Source organism: Xenopus laevis, chromosome 1L, assembly GCF_017654675.1.
Source record: "Xenopus laevis strain J_2021 chromosome 1L, Xenopus_laevis_v10.1, whole genome shotgun sequence".
NCBI classification, from domain to species: domain Eukaryota; kingdom Metazoa; phylum Chordata; class Amphibia; order Anura; family Pipidae; genus Xenopus; species Xenopus laevis.
Genome location: NC_054371.1, coordinates 218,996,057 through 219,019,795, shown reverse-complemented (window position 1 = coordinate 219,019,795; position 23,739 = coordinate 218,996,057). Strand labels below are relative to the sequence as shown.

General features: G+C 40.3%; 1 protein-coding gene across 7 annotated transcripts in view; it reads left to right on the top strand.

Annotated features, from left to right (window-relative positions):
* The window catches only part of znf532.L (zinc finger protein 532 L homeolog), a 55,162-nt gene extending 53,900 nt beyond the window's left edge, over nt 1-1,262 (top strand). For all 7 annotated transcript variants that reach the window (XM_018266639.2, XM_041569854.1, XM_018266647.2 and 4 more), the window contains one exon: nt 467-1,262. In XM_018266639.2, the coding sequence (XP_018122128.1) occupies nt 467-961 (495 nt within the window). In that variant the 3' untranslated portion in view covers nt 962-1,262. The remainder of the gene's footprint in view (nt 1-466) is intronic.
* The last annotated feature ends 22,477 nt before the right edge of the window (nt 1,263-23,739 follow it).

Sequence of the window (23,739 nt, the reverse complement as noted above, 5' to 3'; positions counted from 1 at the left end):
TCTATTATTAATATTATTATTATAATACAACTCAATATAATAGAGCATCAATGGGAGAGCTGAGCTTGTTTCCCTGCAACTAGAGGGATCTGTAGAAAGCTTCACACATGGGTTGCCATGGTGACACACCCGCATCGGATGAGTGATGGAAGCGCAACACTGTGCACTGGGGAGCTTTGAAGCGATGGGTTGGTTCAGCAGCCCTGTTGAGCTAAGCCCTGGCGTTTGGGGACCCCTGGTCTATGAGATGTAGGCAATAGTGATGGGCGAATCTGACCTATTTTGCTTTGCCGAAAATTCATGAAACAGCGAAAATTCGCTGAAATGATGCATGACAATTTTTTTCACCCATGGGAGTCATTTTCACGTTGAAACTAGGTAACAGTGCCCATACTCTGTAATATTGTGCTCAGTCTTGTACTACATTTCTATTTGTAACTAATGTATAGTGTTCTCTGATGATTAGGTTCCCCATGTGAAGCGCAAGTTAGAAGAACCAGAGGTGGACTTCCGACCTCCCAAGGGAGCCATCGCTCAGCCTCTGAAGAAGTTAAAAATTAATGTCTTCAAAGTGCACAAATGTGCTGTCTGTGGTTTCACCACAGAAAACCTTCTCCAGTTCCACGAACACATACCCCAACACAAATCCAACGGCTCCTCGTACCAGTGCAGAGAATGCGGCCTTTGTTATACGTCGCACGTCTCGCTCTCCAGGCATCTCTTCATTGTTCATAAGTTAAAGGAGCCTCAACCTTCGCCGAAGCAAAATGGCTCTGGAAAGGACAGTCAGCAAGAGAACAAGCCAAGTGCAGAAAAAGAGGCAGCAGATCCCATCGCCTCTGGTAGAACATGTAAAGTCTGCGGGAAAACATTCGAAACTGACGCTGTCTTAAACACTCACATGAGGACTCACGGCATGGCTTTCATTAAGTCAAAAAGAATGAGCTCTATTGAGAAGTGAAATGAAACAGGGAACAACGTTAGAACTGATAAAGAAAGTACGTTTTGCAACCTTTTTTTGGAAGAACTCAAGTTCGTACTGTTTTACTGACAGTAAAGACTGAGCGAGGCCCAAACTAGTTGTGATTTGTGGCAATACGTAGTTTAATAATATATCATCTTCCGCATAGGATACATTCTCATTAAGTATTAACATTGTATTTAACGGGAAATACGTTGTACAACACAAGTGTAAATGTAACTTAATTTTGATACTCTTTGTAAGGCGCTTGAATGGATGTATATAAAAACTTTTTTGGTTTTTTTGTGTTTAATATATGTGAAATATTCGTGGTCATGTTGCTCCTCTGCTAGAGACTTAAACATAAATGCACTCAAAGGCAGATTCAGGGTGATTGAAAGGTACCCCCTTAACCTATTTTTTAAACATTAAGGGGCAGATTTATTAAGGGTTGAATTGAAAATTCTAATTAGAATTCTCTACATTTTTTTATGGTCACAACTCGACTAGGGAGTTATCCAAACTTGATTTGAGTTTTTTTTAAAATATTCAAATTCGAATTTCGAGATTTATCATACTCTGGCCCTTTAAGAAATCAAATTCAACCTATTCGCCACCGAATTACTATTTCAGTCAATGGGACAGGTCCAGCGATCAATTTGAAGATGTTTGCAACCTTCCAGACATTGGAGTTTTTTTCAGAGAAAAAATTGGATCAAAGTTTTCAGGTCGTTTAAAGTCATCCGACTTTTACAAACTCGATTTTTTTACTAAATCTCCCCAAGTCGAATTTTGAATTCATTCGAAATTTAAAGGAGTTTAAAAAAACTCACATGAATTTGAAACTCAACCCTTGATAAATGTACCTCCCCGATTTAGGTCTTTAGGATTTATAAACTGGTGGAAAGATCTTCTGAGTGGCTCAACGATTCCAACAGAATAATAATTGGTGGCCTCCGATTAATGAGCTAATGGCTCAGCATGTTCATGCTCCAGATGTAGTGATGAGCGAATGTGTCCCGTTTTGCTGAAAAATTTGCAAAACTGCGAAAAAAAATTTGTGAAATGGCAAAAAAAAAAGTCAATGGACTTTTTATGTGCAACTCTTTTTTTTTTTCATGCAACAATTTTTGTTACTCAAAATGCATTAAAGTCAATGGGCGTTTTTACTTATGGCAACTTTTTTTGTCCTAATGCATTAAAGTCAATGGGTGTTTTTTCTTATGGGCATTTTTTCTCTGCGAATTTCTCCGCAGTGAATTTTCGCCGCAGTTTTTGCTCATCACTACAGAGATGTTCTTCTAAGCAACCACCTGCTTTTCACCAGGCCAATAGGAGGGGGAAATCATCACATCACACTGCTAATGCTGCCTTCGAGATCCCTTCAGAAATAATGTTCGTTGTTGCCGTGACTGCCAGTTTATAGGGCAGTTACAGGAAAGCCGACATGGATCTCAGCCTGATGCTGATCTATATTAAGCACTGCTGCCATGGAAACCAAGCAAAAATACACAAAATGGAACTTTCTGACTCATTATTTCAATTAGTCAAAGACTATCTTCAGTATTCCAGTTTTTTTGTAGTTTTTTTCTGTTAAAGGGAAACTATTATCTAACATTTGTCCTTGTACCTGGGGATTTTATTTAATGTTATGTTAAAGGATACTGTCCCATGGGTTCTGGGACAACGATGGGTCAGTCTGATTTGTGCCAGCTTGATAGAAGTCAAATTGGGCAAAGATCCTTGGATCCTTAGGTGTATGTGTATCTTGTAGGGATGCACCGAATCCACTATTTTGGATTCGGCCGAACCCCCAAATCCCTCATGAAAGATTCGTTCCGAATACTGAACCGAATCCAAAACCTAATTTGCATATGCAAACTAGGGGTGGGAAGGGGAAAACATTTTTTACTTCCTTGTTTTGAGACAAAAGGTCACACGAAATCCCCTCCCGCCCCTAATTTGCATATGTAAATTAGGATTTGGATTTGGTTCGGCCAGGGAGAAGAATTCGGCCAAATCCTGCTGAAAAAGGCCCAATCCTGGCCGAATCCCGAACCGAATCCTGGATTTGGTGCATCCCTAGTATCTTCAGATCTTGTTCACAGTTACAGATCAGACATCAGCACTGTAAATGTAAACCAGCCTTTCCCAAAAAAACTTAACCGACCCTGCTCTGTGTTTTGTAAGACTCTATCTATAACCCTAGTATAGATCTACAATCCCTGCGTTAAAAGCAAGGGAGGACCGCTGTTTTGTACTAGAAAGGAAGCAGACAAAAAAACCCTTAAAAAACTTTTTTACCCCAAACTATAAAACCTTTCCTACCACTGCACTTTTTTAGGTGTAAGTTGATCCATTTTAATCTGACACCAGTATTCCCTCAACTACTGGAATATTGTATGCCTTGGTAATAGTAATACCTCAATTCAGTTTATTTCATAAGGCAGAAAGGCCAGTCCTGTTTGTTTTTTGTCACAGCTTTTCCCAACAACCCCTGATTTTCAGTGCCGTTCTCAGACTCTGTTTTAAATATTCAGCCACTGACAATGCCATGTGAAAAGGTGAGGCCTTAATAGGGTAAGGGAGATAAAAACTGAATCCGTGTTGGGCAAATTGTCAAATAGCATTAGGACCATGTGATGATAGTGTCTCTTTATTTTATATTAAAACTTCCAATTTTTAATAAGAATTTATTGTCATAAAATAGGAACGTTGCTAATCTTCTGTTTTATAGATGGTTTTATAATCCATACTGATGATATGTGAGCAGTATTACCTGGTACTATCCATGCTGACTTACTGAAAGAAGAGAGGTCCAAACCATGCCTTCCATGTATAGAATAATTTTGTAATGGTAACATATATATATATATGTGAGAGTTTATACTGTTTACAGTATACCTGTATCATGGAAACCGTGATAGAATGTTGTATGTTGAACATTGTACATGTTTTTATTTCCAGTTGCCATTGAATGAAGTTTTCCTTTGCATGTGTTCATGAATTCTTCCTTAGCCTTCTTTATGCAGCTTCCTGCTCAAATATTGAGCTCAACTTGAGAGTGGTTCTCCAGATTGCCAAACAAAGACAGTACATGATCTCTCAATGTATGGTCAACGTTTCATGAGTAGGAGAATGCGTTATTCCCTCATTTCTTTTCCCCTAATTTGTCATCTCCTTCCTTTTCCCTGTTAATGTGTTTAGGGAAGGACAAAAGGTATGTTTCCCAGGTCTCAGGGAATCCTATATGCCATTGAAAGCATGGGAAACCTGCAGTGTTAGGGCATATGCATTTAGATTGTCCCTGCAGATCACATGTGGTACATTCCAATAGCATATACAGGTATGGGACCTGTTATCCAGAATGCTCAGGACCTGGGGTTTTCTGGATAAGTGATCTCTTTGTATTTTGGATCTCAATACCATAGTATACTTAAAAACAATGTAAACATTAAAGGGATACTGTCATGGGGAAAAATTTTTTTTTCAAAATGAATCAGTTAATAGTGCTGCTCCAGCAGAATTCTGTACTGAAATCCATTTCTCAAAAGAGCAAACAGATTTTTTTATATTCAACTTTGAAATCTGACATGGGGCTAGACATATTGTCAATTTCCCAGCTGCCCCAAGTCATGTGACTTGTACTCTGATAAACTTAAATCACTCTTTACTGCTGTACTGCAAGTTGGAGTGATATCACCCCCCTCCCTCCCCCCCAGCAGCCAAACAAAAGAACAATGGGAAGGTAACCAGATAGCAGCTCCCTAACACAAGATAACAGCTGCCTGGTAGATCTAAGAACAGCACTCAGTAGTAAAAACCCATGTCCCACTGAGACACATTCAGTTACATTGAGAAGGAAAAATAGCAGCCTGCCAGAAAGCATTTCTCTCCTGAAGTGCAGGCACAAGTCACATGACCAGGGGCAGCTGGGAAATTGACAAAATGTCTAGCCCCATGTCAGATATCAAAATTGAATATAAAAAAATCTGTTTGCTCTTTTGAGAAATGGATTTCAGTGCAGAATTCTGCTGGAGCAGCACTATTAACTGATTCATTTTGAAAAAAAAATGTTTTTCCCATGACAATATCCCTTTAAATAAACCCAATAGGCTGGTTTTGCCTCCAATAAGGATTAATTATATCTTAGTTGGGATCAAGTACAAGCTACTGTTTTATTATTACAGAGAATATAATTTTAAAAATTTGAGTTATTTATTTAAAATGGATTCTATGGGAGATGAGCCTTCCTGGATAATTTAGGTTTCATCCATCTCTTTCAAGATCAAAAATGATGAACATCTGAATAGTTTTTATGGGTATCTTATATATTAACCCAATGAATAGTACCAAACCCAACCAAGCTACAATTCTGAATACCTATTTGAGTGGCCGGGCACTGTTACAATTTTTGGTGCTCACTGCATCAGGTCAAATATACAATTGTTACATCAACTTTTACCATGCAATATTGTATGCTGGTTTCTTTGTCAAATTAGTCTATCTGTCTGTGTTTGTATCTATCTGTACATGCCATTATAACCTTATCTTTTCCTGAAACTTTCCAACGTGCTCTTTGCACAAGACACCGCGCTAGCAAGTCTGATACTTTCAAACACATTCAGCAGTATTCAGCTTACTGCCATCCTCACAAATACACACAGAGTCAAATCGCATCTGATTGTATATTTAACAAAATATTGTTGTACATATTAGCAAATTTTGTCTCTGTGCTATTTTGCCAGTTTTACTGCAGGCTGTGGACAGTATAATGTTGTATAAAACCAAGTGAAATCATAATAATAAAATATACTGCCTATTAAATTAAAATACTTTTGAAAAGGTCTTTCCCTTCTCTGTTTCTAGCTGTTAGCCAATACTGGATATACAAATTAGGACAGAACAAATCTTCTATGAGTGTAGCACGGTTCAAGGCTTCCCTTTTGTAGGTTTATGTTGTGACATTGCACAGGGGCTTAAAGCTATATAAACACCACCTGCATCATAATAAAGGCTCCATATCCTTTGCACATTTATTTGTGAAATTAGCTCTTCTGTTACTTAATTAGCCTGCATTATAAGAAAGACGAAGAGGTACAGTATTGTTATCGGATACATCTATTTTGTTCTAGGGTTTTTTTCCCCCTCCTTTTTACACCTCTTATATAAATAGCTCGAAATACGTTTTTGTAATTTTTTTATATATATATATTTTGTGTATATATTGAAAGTGCATGCTACATTTTACGTGGTCGTCCAGTTGCTGAAGTCTTGCTGCTGTCAGATGGTTACTATATAAATACATGTAAAAAAAAATATATATTACGCTTTGTGTCGCTGAAATTGTACTCAACGCGTTTCATGTGTAAATAAATGTTGAGAATTTCACTCTGAGAAACAAAAAAATGGTAGTTAAAGCTGTAATTTAATCTTTTTTTTTTTTAAATGGAATCAAGGCCCGTCTTATTCTTAACGCGTTTTGTTTCAGGTCATTGTATTTGCGTAAGCACACACATCCAAGGCGTATTAAATTATGTGGAAAACAGGAAACCAGAGCCCAGCCTGATTCAGTGGAAAGCTAGTGTACAAATTGTTTTAATGCCTTTTCTTTTAGGCTTTACAGCTGTCTGGGATAGCAGGTAGTGCATACGTAGTGGATTCATTTGCCTAATGCCTCTCCTTTTCTCTATAAATCACACTGCCATGCCTCTGGATTCACCCAACGAGTTGGTGAGGAGTAGAATAAAAACCAATGGCCGGAGTTAGGCTGCTGGTATTCCTGCTGTGTGCTTTTCCCATCTCTGCGTTTTCAACCAACGTGTCCTTAAAATGTTTGAAAGACACAATGGAATACCTGTCAGATCTGAATTCTGGAGAGCCAAAGACCTACGCCATTTTGAGTAAGTCATCTCTACTTTATTGTTGCCATGTAACTAAAAAAGAGCTTTAAGTATTTCTTCTTGAAATACATACAGGGTCTTCTTACACAGTACACCATGCTGTGTGCAAAGTGCAAAAAAAGCCCAACTTCTGCCTTTTGTTGCACTTTGCACAGTGCGTGGTGCATAGCAAATTACTTCTTTAATGTTTTATTATTTGGAGCTCTCAACCTAACATTTTTTTCTTCTCATGCCTGCTGAGTTCCAGACTCATAGCAGGAAAAAAGGGCTAATTTCTAGTCAATTGCTTTGAATGCTCAGGTGGACAACAGTAACAATATCACATAATACGCTAGGGCCTTATGGCATGGGTTGTCCTCCTGTGGCCACACTGCTCCCCTTTCTGTTCTGCAGGCACGGTGGATTTCAGCAAGAAATGCAAAATCTCATGTTTCACCACCAAAATCCCCCGTGCCAGCACCCAAGAGGAGCTAATGATTCTGGGTGCAGGCAGCGCATAATAAGAGTAGCAGTGGATTCTCTGCCTGCTTTTTATCTCTGGCCGAGATGTTGTGTGGCCCTAGCCTAAAGATGAAGGTGCATTAATAAATATATATGAAACTATACATAGAATCTACCACTCAATGAGATTTATATCTCTTTTATAGCCAATATAATAATGAGTGGCATGACTAGATATTACCAGGCCAAAAAACAATTTTTTCTTCAGCACACCACTTACTGTTTCAGGGTGCATCCACTCCCAAGCTGCCTCCAAGTCAGCCAAATTCCTTATCTTGAATAATAGGATATGAAGCACACCATCCTCAGGCTTTGCCTTTAAAACATTTTATTCCAGCGGAATTCACACACAAGCTTTCGGGGGAAAACCCCTTCCTCCAAAAGCTTGTGTGCATCTGAGGCACCTGAGGAAGGGGTTTTCCCCTGAAAGCTTGTGTGTGAATTCTGCTGGAATAAAATGGTGTGCTTCATATCCTATTATTCAAGATAGATATTACCAGGCCCCACAGCAAATTCTTTTTTAGGCCCCCAGTTTAAACAGTTTTATCAATATCTATTTAAATTGTATATGAATTAGGACCTCATGGAGCCCCTATACCTCCTGGGCCCCCCTGCAGCCACAGGGTCTGCTTCCTCTATAGGTACACCCCTGATAATAATCATACAAAAGGGAAACATTGAATATGTGAGACTGCATGAAAAGTGTGCCCAAACAAGAAATTGTATCTATTTTTTACAATAGGTTGTGATTTCTGGCTGATGCTGCTTTTTACAATTGTAAAAAAAAATGTTTTTGCAAAGTACAATAAATGTGTACTAATCTCAATTTGTATAAAAATCGAGAGAATTACAAGTGCAGATGGAAGTGAACCACATATATATTTATACACGCAAGCTATAGGACTGCTGCACACACATCACACACAAAATAGCACTATCATCAATTTTACATTCACTTATTTTTAAGGTTTACTTTAATAGGCACAGACAGTGCTGCAGTAATGATGAGATTTCCTGCTGCACAATGAATCATCAGAGGAGGATTAAAGTGGGATTATCTTGAGCATCTGTCCCATTATTTGTCCTACCAGGTGTATCAGGAGGTGTATACAACTGTCTGGTGGTGTACATTGTCTTTCTGTAATTAATGGAAACCAAATATACTAATAGAGGAAATATAGATTAGACTAGGAGCACATAAATTCTCTGGCATTCCAGTGATTTTAGGAAATAGTGGCCCTTTAACATCACATCCAACACTTCGTTGGACAACCATGCCAACCTGATGGCCCAAATGTAAAAAATAAAGCAAAGCATGATGTATATTGATTTGATAGACTTTTGCAGTGGAGCTGATGAGATACTTACTGGTCAATAAAAGAGCAAACAATATCAGTGTAGATTCTATGTGCATTCTTATATAGGAGCTGGTTCCAGTGTCTTGATTTAGTTTCGGTAGGGTGAAGTTACTTTGCCTTGGAAATAAACATGCACCAAGAAGGAGCATCAAACTGTTCTTTAAATAGTGCAAACCTGCTCTTACAGATTCTTCAGGGCAGTGTAAATTTATGTTGACAACCACTACTCATCGGGATTAACAACTACTCATACCAACCTGGACTTACTGTCTGATAAAGAGCCCCAGTTATTTTCTGGATTAAAATCATAGTTTGGGGATTCCTCTAGAGCAGGGATCCCCAACCTTTTTTTTTACCTGTGAGCCACATGTGAAAAGAGTTGGAGAGCAACACAAGCATGAAAAAGTTCCTGGTAGGTACCATATGAGTGCTGTGAATGGATATTTGGTAGCCCCAATGTGGACTGGAAGCCTACAGGAGTCTCTGTTTTGCAATACATCTAATCAAACTTGCCTCCAAGCCTGGAATTCAAAAATAAACTTTGAGGCCAACATCCAATGGGTTGGTGAGAAACATGTTACTCCTGATGCCTCTGGCTGGGGATCACTGATCTAGAGCTTCTAATTGAGTAAAGCAAGAAGTAGGGGGATCTTGGATTTGACCGAAAGCAAGAGCCTGGCCCGAATTTATGGGAAGGTTACAAAGGCCCAGGCCTGGGGTTGCAGAATTTCAGGGGTGGCAGGATTTTAGAGGCAGCAAGATTTAGGAGCGGCATGCCAACCAGCTGCATTCACATTAGTTTCAAAGCACCAGGGACAGTCTGAGATTTAATAGGTTTTTTAAATTCCAAGCACACCAATCCCCAGTGCTCTGGACCCGAAAAAGGAAATTTGCACATGGGTGAATGGTTGGGGGTGACAAGTTCCGGCTGGCCTAGGGGTCGCCCACTACAAAAATCCAGCCTTGCCTGGCTGAACCAAATTCAACCCGTATGACCACTGGCTATTTCCACTCACACAATGGCAATTTTCGAATCCGTACCCAAGGATTTGAGAATTCAGCCAAACATGGAAAAGAAGGGTTCGGTGTACCCCTAATTCAAATTAACAATTTAAATTCAAGCAGTTAAATGTAATGAGATTATCAGCAAAAAACGTACTGAGCAAAATTGAGCACAAAATGGCTAAAGACATTTGGGATGTACATCGATGGTCAACCTTCCAAAATTACATATTCTAGCACATGGTTCTTAGCATTCCAATAAATTTAGCAGCAGGGCAAAATAACATAAAATAAAAATAGTTTTGATTTCAAAGTATTCACATTGGTATTGGAAGCAGATCCAAATTACTGAAAAAAAAACCTTATCGGCAAAACCCCCAGGTCCTGAGCATTCTGGATAGCAGGTCCCATACCTGTATAATGGCACATGGGGTACACTAGCTGAGACAAATGGTGACATTTAAACATCGGCTCTAAAGCTTTGGAATTTTCCAAGTTAAAAAGTCTTGGCAGAACAAAAAGAAAAGGTTAATAACAGTTGTTCCTTGACTTTAACAGTATAATTAGCCTTTTTGCTACAATTTAATATTTTTAAGATTGGCATTTTCTGTTGATGGCTTTTATCCAATTTGCATTGATTTACTCCCCCAGTGCGTAACATGGCAATACATTCAATGTACATCCGCTTAGGAAAAATTAAATCTATTATAATTGAGTAATTGAGTTTAATAGAATGACAATGTGGCTTCTATGCTGAACTTTTATATCGGCAAAGCAATAACTGCTCAGTCTGTTTCTACCTTTCAATCCATTGATTTATTCAGCCTCTGTCTACAAGTGAGATAAGTGAGATTCTTTTCATCAAAACAAGATGAGTTCATTTTACACATTTTTTACTGAAAAACACACACACCTAAAAGTATCCAGACACCTGCCTGTCCAACATCTCATTCTATAACCAAGGATATTAAAGGGGTTGTTCACCTTTGATGTAACTTTTAATATGATGTAGAGAGTGATATTCTGAGACAATTTGCAATTGGTTTTCATTTTTTATTATTGAAGGTTTTTGATGTATTTAGCTTTTTATTCAGCAGCTCTTCAATTTGCATCTTAAGAAATCTGGTAACTAGGGTCCAAATTACCCTAGCAACCATGCCTTTTTTTGAATAAGAGACTGGAATATGAAAAGGAGGGGCCTGAATAGAAGGATCAGTAATAAAAAGTAACAATAACAATAAATGAGTAGCTTTACAGAGCATTTGTTTTTTAGAAGGGAGTCAGCGACGCCCATTTGAAAGCTGCTGAGTGGGAAGAAAAAAGCAAATAACTATAAAAAATAATTAATGAAAACCAATTGAAAAGTTGCTTAGAATTGGTCATTCTATAACATAATAAAAGTTACCTTAAAGGTGAACCACCCCTTTCATAAGAATTTGTCTCTCTGTTATTATAACAAGCATTTTATTCTAGGAAGGATTTCCACTAAATTTTGGAAGACTGTTGGTGTTGGAAGTAATATATATATTGGGCCAGTTTTGTTAAATTTCCCACATTTCATGTATGTCAGCTTTAGGTACAGCCTTATTACCCCTACATTATACCCATGCTCCTATACAAAGGCCAAGTATTGAGAAGCCAGGTACAAATTGGGGCTCATTTATAAACACTGGGCAAATTGTGTTAGTAAGCTGACTGGGTTGCAGTTAACTGACTTATAACATACTGATTGATAACACAAACTTTGTACTTTCCAGTGTACGATGCTTTGGGAAAAGAAGGGAGTAGTATTGTGAAGGGGAACATTGATCGACTGGGATCCTACAGTGAGTGCCTCTCAGCTCAAGCTCCTTCTGGGAACTTCCAAGGGGAATACTGCAAACTGCAGGTGGAACAGGTGAAAACTCTCCCCAGACACTTTTATATTGGAACTAGTACACATGCTGCTCTCTACCCACGGGGTAGCAGTAAGAAATAACAAGTTCCTCATTGCATATGTACCTGTATAATGATTATTATTGGATGAAAACCAATTAAACTATGGCAGTTTGTATCTTTGTAATGATCACTTCTCCCTCACTGTGTATCTAAGAATCTTCTTTTCTCTCTTGATAACTCTTTATGTTTATACAGAGCCAACCTTTCTATATATCATTATGACAATATCTTTGTACCATCTACTTTACATTCAGTGTTGGACTGAGGCACCCGGGGCCCACCAGGACTGCCACCTGGGAGTTCTGGCACCTGCTGGCCAAGTCTGACCCTGTTTATATTATAGACTAATTTTACTATCAACACCCAATACTGCTTCAACTTTAATTCTGATTTCTTTTAAAGGATGGAACAAAATTTGTGATTGGGATATGTGTTCCAAGTACATGCAACAGCCAAGAGATTGCATTATTGGCCACAACAGGTAAGAAAAAGAATAGTAACATCTAGTTCCATCAGATACACATGCTAATTCATGGTGCTGAGAGAGCAGGGAGCAGACGTAGCCTACTTGTCTCTATCTAGGGCCCTATGTAGGCAGTAGCTTAGCTGTCTGTAAACACAACAATATGGTCTCTCTTTTCTGCAACCTACTGCCATAGACTTCTTCAGGTCCATTCTGACCTTAAGAAGGCAATGGAAGCAATGCGTTCCAAGCAGTGATGTTTAGGTCGACAATTTGTTTGCCCACACCCAACCTGACCTGCCGAGTCACTTGTATTCAGTGTCGGATTGGGATACGTGGAGCCCACCCAAAAACCTTAGACCAGAGGTATTCTCAGTACAATTATTCTTCTTCTCCTCACTCAACCTCTATTCTCCTAGTCTTTATTCTTTACATACTATAATCTATTATTCCATCTATTTAGCCTCTTTGTTCTCAAAGAAATAGGGAATGGCCATGAAATAGGCCAAATGTTTAGCAGCACAAGGGCCCACAGACACCTGGGCCCACCGGGAGTTTTCCTGGTATCCCTGTGGGCCAGTCCGACACTGCCTGTATTTATAGACCCACCCCTACCCTCCCCATTTCTGACATCATAACTGGAGTGGGGAAAAGCAGGAGAGCCTATAAATACAGGCTGAAGTAGGGCATCATAAGGTCTCAGGCAGGGTAGGCAACCCCCGAAGCATTGGTAGATGACAGCCTAATCCTGTCTGACCTGTGGCTTCAGCAGGTTTGGGGGTAACCTGCACATCACTAGTTTCAAGCTATAGTAACTTTTCTAGAAGGAGCAATAAAAATACTGAGAGGAGACCTTTATCTGTTGTTAGGTGGAAATAATGCAGAATTTTATTTCAAATGTATAATAAACAAGATTTCTACAAGCTAGGTTAAATATGAATTTAATTCCTTAAACTGCCACATTAACATTTGCTCAACATGGTTCTTTCATATTGTCTTCAAAAGGTATCTTTGAACACAAGGGTACTCCATTTCTGGCCCCTTTGCCTCATTTTATAACCGGCAATCAGACCCTTCTCACCGTTAATGAAGCCGTATGTGCCAGAGGCCTGATTTCTACTGACGCCTTTGCAGTGCTTTGCCTGTGAGTAGAAGAACATGACCCATGTGTTATTATATTAATGGCTGCATTAATGGACATTTCTCTTCTTACTTTCCTACTTCTGGCAGGTGCTTGTGTGCGGTGCTGATCATCTTGCCCATCACTGGGTCAATTTACACTGGGATTTTACAAGCGAGAGCCTCGTCATCATTTGCACACTGTAAGAGTGTAACGTCGTACAAGGAGCGAGAGCCGAACTCTACACAGGATCAACCTGAATTAAGAAGCGAGGATTCCCTTGAAGAGAGGGATAAAGATAAAAAGGCAAAAAGTAAATTTCCACAGATAGAATCTAGAGAGTCCTTGGTCTTAGTGCCTCATAGGGTTGCCTCCTAATGTTAAATATAGTGAAAAAAAGTTAAAAAAGGCTGGTTATTTTTTCTAGAACCCTAGTGCCTGTTGAAAATGTAAAAGAAGTGTCTACCTATGACTCCCAATTAAAATACCATCTGTGGGTAATGCTTAAACTGGCCATACATTTGGCCACATTGTTTCATCATCTAGGAATATACGGACTATTGGAGAGTGTCAGACCAATAATTCTATGATCCTTGGGTATTAAGGATTATGGGTCCTGATGGAAAATTAACATCTGTTGGCCAAAATTAAGTGAAGAGGAGCTGCATTTCCTGTGGTTTTCTGCTGCTTTGATTGTTGAGGCCAAACTAATTGAACTATGCAAAGGTGGAGGTCAGACAAAAAAGGATGAATTCAACAGTAAAGTAAAAAAAAAAAACCTACATAGAGCCCCCTCCCTCCTCCCCCAGCCTAGCAGCTACCCCGGGCAAATGCCCCTAAGTCTTTACCTACCCCTCGGTGCAGATTCTGTCCAGCGGAGTTCATGGCAGCCATCGTCTTTTCTTCTGTAATCTTCAAAATGAGACCAGTGCTTCGGCAACTCTATGACTTTTGGCGCATGCACAGTTGTCGCGAAACAGAAAATTGCTCCAACTGCGCATGAGCCGCTGATACGGCACTTACTTCCCGAAGATTACCGAAGAGAAGAAGATGGCTGCCCTGAACTCCACTAGACAGAATCTGCATGGAGGGGTAAGTAAAGAGTTAGGGGTAGTGATGGGCGAATTTATTCGGCAGGCGCAAATTTGCAGCGAAATTGCGCGATTCGCCGCCAGCTACTAAATTTGCGAAACGCCCGCGAAAATTCACCCGAAAAAATTCGCTGGCGTAAAAAAAAATGGACGTCAAAAATGGGCGCCGGCATCAAAAAACGGGCGCCGGCGTCAAAAACGAGACTCCGGTGCTGGTTCGCCAATTTTTTTCGCCGTTTCGTGAATTTCGCAAATTCGCCCATCACTAGTTAGGGGCATTTGCCCGGGGTAATACTTAGGCTGGGGAGGAGGAGAGAGGGGCATCTATGTAGGGTAGGGGTGTAGGGTTTTTTTTACTTTACAGTTGAATTCTCCTTTAAAAACCAGGGTGCACTAGGCAGGTGGTGGGTGCCACTGGTTTTCCATACCTGATTTACAATATACTGAAAGGTAAAAGATCATATACATGGTAAACCTATGATTAAGGGACATGTTCCCGAAATGCGTTAGGTGTATTCAGCAGCCTGTTGTAATAAACCTTTTTTACCAGAAGTGCTGTCCAGCTGGTTATTTTTGGACATGGAAACCCATTATCCAGAAAACTCTGAATTACGGAAGGCCATCTCCCATAGAATCCATTTTACTAAAATAATTAAATTTTTTCAAAATGGTTCCTTTTTTCTCTATAATAATAAAACAGTTTCTTGTACTTAAAGGATAAGTAAACCTTAAAAATAAGGGAATGTAAATTAATTAATTATTTATTTTTTAATTCCCAAAATATTAAAGGATATATGTACTGTTAACATGAAACATGAATGAATTTTGTTACAACAGCGCCACCCGCTGGTCATTTTCCCACCAGTCTGACCACCAAGTAGTCAAGGAAGTTGTCAGGAGAAAGAAAGAGGCTGCTCTGATGTTCTTCTGCTTAGGAAAAAAATTAGAAACCTTTCTCAAATCTTTCCTAAGCAGAAGAACATCAGAGCAGCCTCTTTCTTTCTCCTGACAACTTCCTTGACTACTTGGTGGTCAGACTGGTGGGAAAATGACCAGCAGGTGGCGCTGTTGTAACAAAATTCATTCATGTTAACAGTACATGATAATATCTTGGAATTACAAATAAATTAATAATGAATGTACATTGTAGTGCTTAGACAAGCACCCTCATCAATTTTACAGTCACTTATTTTTAAGGTTTACTTATCCTTTAATCCCAACTAAAATATAATTAATCCTTATTAAAGGCAAAGCCAGCCTATTGGGTTTAATTAATGTTTAAATTATTTTTTTAGTAGATTTACGGCATTAGGATCCAAAAAAAGATCCCTTATCCAGAAACCTCAGGTCCCGAGCATTCTGGATAATTGGTTCCATACCTTTAGCTTATTATTTTTACTATTTATTAATAAGTGTTTTAAAAATGTGTAACTCCAGCAAATATAGAAGCAGCTAAAATTAAAAATGCATAAAATATTTAGTAGGTATAAAAATACTCCATTAAAAAAACAAGTATAAATAAGATAATTAAATCACAACATAGTAAATAACAGAAACAGCTTCTTACCAAAGGAATTATTAATAAATAATAAAGGTTTTATACATATAAATTGCTTCGGATAGCCTGATGTTCTCATGTCATTGAAAATAGTCGTAAAATAATAGTAATGAACATATTCGATTAACAGAGGGACAGAAAAGGGCAAAGGTAATTCAATTCAGATGAAATATTCATTAACATATATGTGGCCCCATACTCCCAATACACTGGAAATTCCACACATTTGGCTACTGTATGTCACTAAATCAGTAGATCTTTGGTTGATTTGGCTAAACTAGTGGTGGATTCATGGCAGATTCTAATATTCATACTGGACAATTCACTCAAATGGAAAGCTCAAGGGCAGACTTTGACCACAGACCCCCAGCCAATGGTTGAAAAATGTTCTGCCCAACCTGATCCATATTTGAATGAGAGGGGATTGCAGTAGGCCAACACGCCAAGTAAGAGGTCACTGCCTGCTCAAGTCAACACCTTGGGCCTCCGGTACATTTTGGATTTATATCAGGCTTGCAGGAAGCAATTGGTCTCCGGTTTAGCCCAACTGATCAAGTACACAAATGTTTGGGGTTTCCTCTGTGCACCCCTTTTTTGCACCTGCTTTATCTGGTGTATCAGACTTTCTTTAGCTTTATCCCAACTATTCCTCTGCATGTAAAGTCAACTCCCATGCACGCAGCTTCCTTTAAGGTGCTTTTCAGTTGTTTAGAATATGCTAATTTAAACAAATTTTGCATGTGGATGTGCTGAATCTCATTGATCTTAATGCCTCCAGTAATTAATGACACAGACATTTTTATATTCCCATCTCACCTTGATGTCTTAAACATGCTGAAAATACAAATGTTAATGCATGTTAATTATGTGCATTTCTTACCAAGATTTCATGGACCATCTTTTGAAGTGTTTTTGCTTGCAAGAAAATATTCCGGCTGTCACATCAATGAAGCCCGACGATATGCGAGAATATCCGACTTTGGATGGAATAAGAGTTCTGAGTCTCCTGTGGATCATATCCGGTCATACAAGCCAACTTGCCTTTGTCTTCAATATAGGTAATTTTTTTTCTGTTCTAAAGGGGAAGTTGATCAACCCAGTGGTGCTAAACATGAGGGTGTTCACCAAATACCGAGTATTTTGCCTTATTAAACGCTACAGTACTAATGTTTCTAAATGTAAATGTTATCATGGGAGTCTGGCATATGAAGCTATTGCTGGCCAGGATAAATCACATTGTATCTCCAAAGAACTATTAAAAGATTGGTGGTAGGATATCACTATGAGGGTCTAGCTGTAAAGATTTGATATTCTTCTTGGTGTCTCTACTATGGTGTTGGTGGCTTAAAAGGACAATAAGTAAAGTAACTGTTTTTATTATGCATTCTACCATTATGTCCACTAATGAGATATGAATTCTCACTCTATAAGGCTAAGGCGACACTAGGCGATAGCGCCGCGATTTGACTCGCGGCGACTTTTCGCCGCGACTTTTAAGCCGCAATCGCTGGGGAAACTTTTGCGCTGGCGTCTATGGGGAATCGCGAAAAATCGCCAGCGTAAAAACACACGCGGCGATCTTTTTTCTATTGCCGCTCGAAATCGCCTAGCGAGGCAATTTCGAGCGACAGTAGAGAAAAGATCGCCGCGTGTGTTTTTACGCTGGAGATTTTTCGCGATTCCCCATAGACGCCAGCGCAAAAGTTTCCCCAGCGATTGCGGCTTCAAAGTCCACACTAGGCGATAGCGCCGCGATTTGACTCCCGGCGACTTTTCGCCGCGACTTTTCAGCCGCAATCGCTGGGGAAACTTTTGCGCTGGCGTCTATGGGGAATCCAGCGTAAAAACACACGCGGCGATCTTTTTTTTATTGTCGCTCGAAATCGCCTAGCGAGGCAATTTCGAGCGACAGTAGAGAAAAGATCGCCGCGTGTGTTTTTACGCTGGCGATTTTTCGCGATTCCCCATAGACGCCAGCGCAAAAGTTTCCCCAGCGATTGCGGCTTCAAAGTCCACACTAGGCGATAGCGCCGCGATTTGACTCCCGGCGACTTTTCGCCGCGACTTTTCAGCCGCAATCGCTGGGGAAACTTTTGCGCTGGCGTCTATGGGGAATCCAGCGTAAAAACACACGCGGCGATCTTTTTTTTATTGTCGCTCGAAATCGCCTAGCGAGGCAATTTCGAGCGACAGTAGAGAAAAGATCGCCGCGTGTGTTTTTACGCTGGCGATTTTTCGCGATTCCCCATAGACGCCAGCGCAAAAGTTTCCCCAGCGATTGCGGCTTAAAAGTTGCGGCGAAAAGTCGCCGCGAGTCAAATCGCGGCGCTATCGCCTAGTGTGGCCTTAGCCTTATTAGCCTAAGAGTCTGACTGTGCAGTGTCACCGAAGTAAACTGCTAATTTCCATAACACAAAGGGGCCCATTTACTAAAGGGGAGCAAAAGTTTTTTTACCAAAATGCAGTATTCTATCCAAGACTTTGAGCATAATTGCAGCCAAGATAACAAAGGTGCAAAGTTTGCCCAGGTTAGTAATTGTGCTGAAATGAATGCAAACTACACCTGCAAGGGTGAAAAGGGTGGCCTGTCTGTAGGACATGGAGTTGAACCAATATTCCCTTCCATTGCAAGCAAAACAAGCGGCACAACAATAAGCGCCAACAAACACAACCCTTCCTATGTGCAATGGTATGCAAACCAAGGAAACATAGGGTTCCTCATTTAACAAATGTACTGTGAATGACTAAAGTTTTATTTTTTGCTTTCAGACAATTCCTTTGAATGGAGAGCAAAAGTGCTGGAAAAGCCCTTGCAATTCTACACACTAAGTGGACCTGTGTATTTAGGAGTTGATTCCTTCTTTTTCTTAAGGTAAAAATAAATACTTTGGGGGGGGGTGTGCATATTATAGAGGTTACTGAATTTATCCAGTGTCAGACATGGAAAAAACCCGGTGGGCCTCAGACCTCGAGGGCCCCACTGGCCCAGACCCACTCTAAACAGCCAGTGCTCCTGGGGGGGATTTGTGGCTGGGCGGGGGGCCCTTGCAGCTCGGGAGGGGGTCTTTGAGGGGTGCAGGGGTCTGATGTGGGCAGTCCTGATGGGCCCAGAAACCCCAAGTCCAACCCTGAATTTATTTATTGTGGTTGTGGTTGTAAAGTGCATTACATATGTTCAGAAAGCCAGCCTATCCATACATCTTACACAGTCAAATTTGGGAACTGGATATATAGCTTGACCACAGAGTCTCAGATCAAATTCGACATTTGAAGGCAATTGTTTGCCTGACCAGTAATGATGTGCATGTCAGGAAAAACAGAACATGCACCCAACCCTAACCAGTAAAACCCTTAACCCACACCCGACCCTAACCCACAAAACTTTGCCATTGTAAGACCCGCACCCAACCTTCTCACTCTGTACTCTCCTTCTGTGCACCTCTGGTTCCAAGACAGGGAATCTTCGGGAGCAGTGTGGGAGTGACTTCCCCAGTCTGACTGCACCCAACCCTAACTCACAACGATTGACCAAATATCAAGACAAACCTGCTCAACTAGTGGGCAACCCGAGGGCCCCCACAGGTCTCAGGTCAACCCACACATCACTACTGACCAGCCAAAATTCAGCAAACTGATTGATCCACTTGACACCAGCCTCCAGGAACCCATTAAATGTTGTGCACGCTGATGCAGAGAGTTTGGGTCATAATAAATGAAATGGAAAAATAATTTCAAATAAAATCCATTTAATGAAATATAAACACTGATGTGATAGAAGTGCTCAATCCTTTAAATAGGGTTTCTGTTGCCTAATTAAGCGCTGCTTTTGAAAACCGTGAAGACATTTAGCAAGTAAAGTGACACCATTATCAAGTCTTTTTGCAAGTATTTGATCTGCATATTCTAATAATTCTCTCTTCTCACCATTTCTGTCATTTAGCTTGTCTGCTCTATGCGGCACAGCTTGCTATAGGGGTGTAATTTATGCTTTTAAATACAAACCGTGGGTGGGTGATGTCTGGATTATTTGTTGTTCAGTAGACAGATTATAGAGTGCACCAATATGGATTTGAATTCAGATTTGAGCTACCAAGGGTAGGCTTAGCCTTATACTGCAAGAAGGGGGGGGGAAGCTTTACTAGTAGTAGTAGTGATGGGCGGATTTGCGCCGTTTCGCTTCGCCGAAAAATTCGCGAATTTCGCGAAACGGCAAAAAATTCGCGAATTTCGCGAAACGGCGAAAAATTCGCGAAACGGCGCCGGCGTCTCGTTTTTGACGCCGGCGCCCGTTTTTCGACGCTGGCGCCCGTTTTTTCGACGCCGGCGCCAGTTTTTGGCGCCGGCGTCCGTTTTTCCGCGAATTTATTCGCTGGCGGCGAAACGCGCAAATTCGCCGCAAATTCGCGCCTGGCGCATAAATTCGCCCATCAATATTAATGAGGGAAAAACTCATTATAGTCAATTGGAACTGGTACAATTACATCACAGCAAAAGTCAGTGCCGAGTGAAGCCATAATTTTACCTTTGGGTAAGATTTTCAATAACCTAAATCTGTGCCATTCTAACATTCTAAGGGCATTTTGCCTGATCATGTGTTCAGAAAGAGCCACTGCTGCTCTATGTAGGGTCGGATTGGCGCATTTGGGGTCCATCTGGTTCCAAACCTCAGGGGTCCTGCGTGCATACGCAAAAACCGGCGAGTTGTGTGTATGCGTGAGAAGCGGCTCACTGCGCTCATGCACAAGCTTTCGCACCCAGAGTGCATGCACAAACCTCTGTTCGCAGCGTGCAACAAAGTTCTCTGCACTAAACCCATTATCAATATATTTAAGACAGAGACATTTTGTGCATACTGCTACTGAAAAATGCTTTACCCTTTAAACAAAACAGGGATTGTTTGTCCATATATTGCAATATATTTAAGCCGGCCAACTACCCGATCGGGGAGCGGGACTGGCCGGCCCAGTCCGACCCTGGCACTATGGAACTGCTTTCTGACAGACTGTTGTTTTTCCTACTCAATGTAACTGAAGGAGTCGCAGTGGGACTTGGATTTTTATTATTGAGTGCTGTTCTTATATCTACCAAGGAGTTGTTATCTGGTTACCTTCCCATTGTTCCACTGATGGGCTGCTGGGGGGGATATCACTCCAACTTGCAGCGCTGTAGTAAAGAGTGACTGAAGTTTATCAGAGCACAAGTCACATTGCTGGGGGCACCTGTGAAACTGACAATATGTCTAGCCCCTTGTCAGATTTCAAAAAACATACTTCAGTGCAGAAGTCTGCTGGAGCAGCACTATTAACTGGTGCGTTTTGAAAATATTTTCAAATATTATCATATTTTCCCATGACAGTATCCTTTTATTAATCTAAATTATTTAAAAATAATTCTCTGTAGTAATAAAACAGTAGCTTGTACTTGATCCAAACTAAGATATAATTAATCCTTATAGGAAGCAAAACCTGCCTATTGGGGTTATTTAATTTTTAGATGATTTTCTAGTAGACTTAAGGTATGAAGATTCAAATTACAGAACGATGAATTATCCGGAAAACCACAGATCCTGAGCATTCTGGATAACAGGTCCATACCTGTGCCTTACTATTACTGGAGTACTACTGACATGACCATCTATAACCAGAACTGGCCATCCCCAGATACTGACCAACCTAGAGAGCTTATGTTGCTGTAGAAGTTAAATTCATAGTTTAACAGTAGTTAAAGTTGTAGTTTAACAGTAGCTGAAGAGTAATCAGTCCATCATTATATAAAATATTGGGCCCAGCAAAATATTTTTTACCCAAATAGGGCCCTGGAGACCTTTTCAGACACTAAAAACAAAATGCAAGATAATCAAATTATCCAGAATTTACTAAGCGTTTGTTCCACAATGGTTGCTGGCAAATATCCGCAGACCCTTTGAAGTAATAAATGACCATTTTCATTTCCCGTTCTGTGAATCCTCTGCCCACCGACACCTTGGAGTCCCGTATAACAGGCCGCTAATTGCTCCTGTGAAGCGGATTGAATCCGTTGCTCCTTTGCAGATAGGACGATCAAATAAACATTTATTGCGTCCCGCTGTTTCATAGAGAAATGATGATGTGCATTATGATAATGTCTAACCTGAAATGCCAGGCAACTGCCAGTCTCACAGGGGTTATAAGGGTTGGAAGGCAATTGAACACAACCGTGTGATTACATTATAATAATGACTTAATTGCAGCTCCATCCCAGAAAACATTGGCGAGGCTCCTTGTGAAATTCAAGATGGCATTTTGATAAATGGAACGCAGCAGCTGAGACAGTTAATGTACTCCTAAGAGACACTAATTCAATTCTGATAACATTCCCTAGTGCTACTGGATATTTTTTTTTTACAACTGGGGTATCCAACTGCAAGTCGGAATATTCACTTTAGCCTTAAACGGATTTTTTCAAAATGAATCAGTTAATAGTGCTGCTCCAGCAGAATTCTGCACTGAAATCCATTTCTCAAAGGAGCAAACAGATATTTTTATATTCAATTTTGAAATCTGACATGGAGCTAGACATATTGTCAATTTCCCAGCTGCCCCTGGTCATGTGACTTGTGCCTGCACTTTAGGAGAGAAATGCTTTCTGGCTGGCTGCTGTTTTTCCTTCTCAATGTAACTGAATGTGTCTCAGTGGGACATGGGTTTTTACTATTGAGTGTTGTTCTTAGATCTACCAGGCAGCTGTTATCTTGTGTTAGGGAGCTGCTATCTGGTTAACTTCTCATTGTTCTTTTGTTTGGCTGCTGGGGGGAAAAGGGAGGGGATGATATCATTCCAACTTGCAGTACAGCAGTAAAGAGTGATTGAAGTTTATCAGAGCACAAGTCACATAACTTGGGGCAGCTGGGAAATTGACAAAATGTCTAGCCCCATGTCAAATTTCAAAATTAAATATAAAAAAATCTGTTTGCTCTTTTGAGAAATGGATTTCAGTGCAGAATTCTGCTGGAGCAGCACTATTAACTGATTCATTTTGAAAACATTTTTTTTTCCCATGACAGCATCCCTTTAAGCAGGACATAAGCAGGGATAGTCCCTCATTTCACCGACTGATCTCATTGTTCAACCCCCATAGCAATTTTCGCCTTCAGACATTGGGGCAGATTTACTAAAGGGCGAAGCCACTAACACTGGCGATGATTCACCAGCGTTACCGCTTTCAGGGACTTTGCCGATTTACTAATGGGCGCAGGCGTCACTTCGCTATCGAAGGAGATAAACGCTAGCGGTGATTCGCACTCTAACGTCAGGCGACTTTTCGCTCTGGCGAATGGACGTTACTCTGCAAATTCACTAAAATGCGGATTTTACTGAATGTTACCTCTTTCACCAGACTTGCCTTCACCAGCTCAGACCAGGCAAAGTGCATAGATCTTCCTCAATCTTCAGTTACTTACATCATATATTTTCAGTGGAAAAAAAGTCCAAAAAACGCTGGCGTCTTTTCCTTTTTTTCAGGGTGATAGGCTGCAAAAGTGTTTAAAAATGTTTTTTGTGTAACCGATTTCCCCCATACATTTTCTAACATATGGGAACATTATTTTACACTGGGCTTTTGTGTAGGACATTATAACAACTCAATTGACTTTATTAGGGTTCCCTTGGCATGTGTAGTTATCAGTGTAAATGTAATGTATTAGATGCAGCATGTAACATAAAGACGTCCATTCAACTCTAAATTTCCTGCCGTATGCAAATTTAGCATTTTAGTAAATTACCATTGTCTGAGTGAATTTTCGCTGGGCAAGTGTCGTGATGGCTGCAAAGTCGTCTCTGGCGAATTTTCGATGGTTAGTCAATTTG